This window comes from Aplidium turbinatum, chromosome 10 (genome assembly GCF_918807975.1).
Source record: "Aplidium turbinatum chromosome 10, kaAplTurb1.1, whole genome shotgun sequence".
Taxonomy (NCBI): domain Eukaryota; kingdom Metazoa; phylum Chordata; class Ascidiacea; order Aplousobranchia; family Polyclinidae; genus Aplidium; species Aplidium turbinatum.
In genome coordinates this window covers 5,541,038-5,544,334 of record NC_137481.1, presented here as the reverse complement: position 1 = coordinate 5,544,334, position 3,297 = coordinate 5,541,038, and the positions used below count along the sequence as shown (strand labels likewise).

The window sequence follows — 3,297 nt, the reverse complement described above, 5'->3', positions numbered from 1 at the left end:
CATTTTCAATGTAGGCTAATCTTTAATCAACAAATACAGTACTAAATAAGTCCACGGATGTTGTCTTCTCATAGAACAGGGCTTCCCAAACTGGGGGCCATGGCCCCCTAGTGGGCCACGAGCCTTTTTCAAGGGGGCCATGAAAAAATTTGAAAAATAATAATTGTTTTAATTTATCATCTCCAAGTCCACTCCAACACTGTATAGGCTAATAAAAGAAATAAATTAAAATTTAATAAATATAGCATACTATAAGTCAACTGCGTATTATGTAAAGCTAATTAATTTACTACTGTATCATGTTTATTGTGTGTTGTATTTATATCATTTTATCATTCTAACTACCGGTTACTGTATAAAAATTTTTTTTAATTAAAGTGACGTTTCTTAATTTTTTTAAATGTTTGAAAAAATTGGGGGGCCATTGATTTTTCAAAATTTTCAAATGGGGCCACGGTGTAAAAAAGGTTGGGAACCCCTGTCATAGAAGGAAGTTTGATTTTTCAGTGAGGAATTATGTCTGGAAAGCATTTTCACGACACTAAATTACAATACCCTCGATTTGGAAACCAAGAACGTATCAACAGAGTTAGTAGGGTGTTTCATTTTTTCACCACTTTTGAAATTCAAAATGCCTGGGGTCCCATCTGGTGGTATTTGGGGAAAAAAGTTTACACCCCAATTTTTTTTCAATTATGACGTCATATTGAGGTGGTCCACGAGGTTTGAAATTTTTGGGCCTCAAAATCTCGAAATTTGGGCGTATCTCCGGAACCACACATCATAGATCGACAAAATTAGTATCAAAATGCGCAGAAGGGTCGGTTTCCTATACCTGATGTAGAGAATATTAAGGTCTATCTGCTTGAGAAAAAAAGTTATTTCAAAAAATCTGATTTTCGGTCTATTTTCTCCTGATGAACAGAGATCAGGTGATCAAGATAATAAGTTTTTCTGTATTTTTCCACTCTTGGAAGCTGTTATTGCGTAGTAATAGTTGGTGTTAAGGTTTCAGTACTGGGCTTGTCTAGTCTTGCTATCTGGTTAAGCAAAGCCCCATCTTGCATTGCTCCGGGTCCCTTCTTGGCGCCGTCCACAAAAGAAATGACGTGGGAAAGATATATTTCGTTTATGTGGGACATACATTTAAGGGTATGAATATCATGACCAACTTCATCATTATAATAATTGACCAGTCGAGTATTGACTCCGGACTTTTTTCCTGTATTGAGAGCAGTCGTATCAGCCATGACTGAATATACTTGGGATAGGTGAACTCTGCAAGCCTCCTGGATGATGGTGTCAAAAATCAGTGCTGCAGTGACCGACACAATTTTGGGAAAATATTTAACAGCAAGCACACTTTCGTGCTTCATGCCATTATCATCAACAAGTTGACCCAAGAAAACGTATCGATCTATTTTATCGACAACGCGCCCATCATAACATAACTGCATGGCAGAAGCTGAGTTGAGAAGGTTCTCACTTTCCATCAGAGATTTTTCTCTTGTTTTTTGTCGTTGGCGGTATACTGTCGAAGGTGCTGCAGCTATTTGATCTTTTCCAAGAACCGACCTCATAAGATCTGACTGTTGGCGTACCGAAGTCATCCTACGATCAGCAAGTAAACAACTTCTATCATTTATTGAAAAAGAATGTACTTTCTTGTACACTTTTCCCCCAATAGCTGGTTTCAGAGGCTCGTATTCCCTATCATCTTCCTAATTCATATCCCCATCAGAGTCGCTTTCGCTACTGTGTAGACATCTAACTGCTTCATTTCTTTTTCTTTGTTTCGAACATAGTAATGCCGATGCTTTGGCAGATTGTATGCCAGAAGTGCTCGGTTGTTCAACTTCACTGCTCGTTTCCCACCTCCTTTTATGATTTTCCCGTTCTAAAGCCTTTTCTACATGGTTGACATCTACGCCACTGATAAGCATTTTTCAATCTTTTTGCTGATCTTTCAAGAAAGCGATTTCTTTCTCCTGGACTCGGTTTTCGAGTTCACAGGTGCAAGAGAGTTTCTTTTGAAAAACAACCAGATTTTCGGAGATCGAACACTTCACTTACATGCACATACATCGAACAAGTTCTGTAACCATTCTTGATTAACCTCATTACCTCTGCGTTTCATTTCTTTTTTTCTTGCTGCATTGTACTTCTCTATCACGTCTTTTAACTTGGCTTCAATTCTCTGTTTGCTAAGCACTGGAAGACCAGTTTTGTTCCATATGCCAACTACATCTTTCAGCAGTTCATCTTTCAAATCTTTGAAATAGAGTACCGTATTTTCTTCAAAAACTTGGGATTAGTTTCGGCTACCGTACTCTCTTCCTCAAGTAAAAATAGTGATGATTATATCTGAATTAAGGGGAAGCACATTTTTCTCCGATTCCTTGAAGTTTTGCATCGACTTACTAATACTTGGCCTTAATGCCATAATGACACTTAATCAAAATCTAAAGCAGGTGAGCATACATACCTCTTCCTCAACGGTTACATTATAATATCCTCGACGAGGAATAGCCATCATCATCATTATAATAGCATTACCTTCAATTATTACCCTTTCGTCTCTTGCAAAACGAACAAGGACTATTATTACGCAATAGCAGCTTCCAAGAGTGGAAAAATACAGAAAAACTTATTATCTTGATCACCTGATCTCTGTTCATCAGGAGAAAATAGACCGAAAATCAAATTTTTTGAAATAACTTTTTTTCTCAAGCAGATAGACCTTAATATTCTCTACATCAGGTATAGGAAACCGACCCTTCTGCGCATTTTGATACTAATTTTGTCGATCTATGATGTGTGGTTCCGGAGATACGCCCAAATTTCGAGATTTTGAGGCCCAAAAATTTCAAACCTCGTGGACCACCTCAATATGACGTCATAATTGAAAAAAATTTGGGGTGTAAACTTTTTTCCCCAAATACCACCAGATGGGACCCCAGGCATTTTGAATTTCAAAAATGGTGAAAAAATGAAACACCCTAAGAGTTAGGTTACTATGACTTGGTGTTGCGTATGCAAAATGGATCTCATTGCTACTGGGCCCTAATTATTCTCTTAACAGCCCTGGACGTGGCACATGCTCCCACAGACTGATAATATGAAAGCTGCCAACCTAAACGACTACCACATCGTGTCGCTCCATGCTTCGTTATTCCGATATGGTTTCCAGCTCCGAACTTGTATTTTACATTGATTGAAGGTCTGCCGACGTTAAATCAATGCACAATTGCACATGGTTTTAGCATTGCTTGTACACTAAAAAACATAATTGGGAGC

The 3,297-nt window shown here is 38.0% G+C and overlaps 1 protein-coding gene across 1 annotated transcript; it reads right to left on the bottom strand.

The window, feature by feature from the left end:
- Nucleotides 1-640: 640 nt before the first annotated feature.
- On the bottom strand, nucleotides 641-2,814 carry LOC145778477 (uncharacterized). The gene is made up of 2 exons (XM_082589959.1): nucleotides 2,741-2,814; nucleotides 641-1,575 (listed from the first exon to the last, which is right to left on the bottom strand). The coding sequence occupies exon 2, from the start codon at nucleotides 1,491-1,493 to the stop codon at nucleotides 981-983; it is 513 nt and encodes a 170-aa protein (XP_082446085.1). The 5' UTR covers nucleotides 1,494-1,575; nucleotides 2,741-2,814; the 3' UTR covers nucleotides 641-980.
- Between the last annotated feature and the right edge of the window lie 483 nt (nucleotides 2,815-3,297).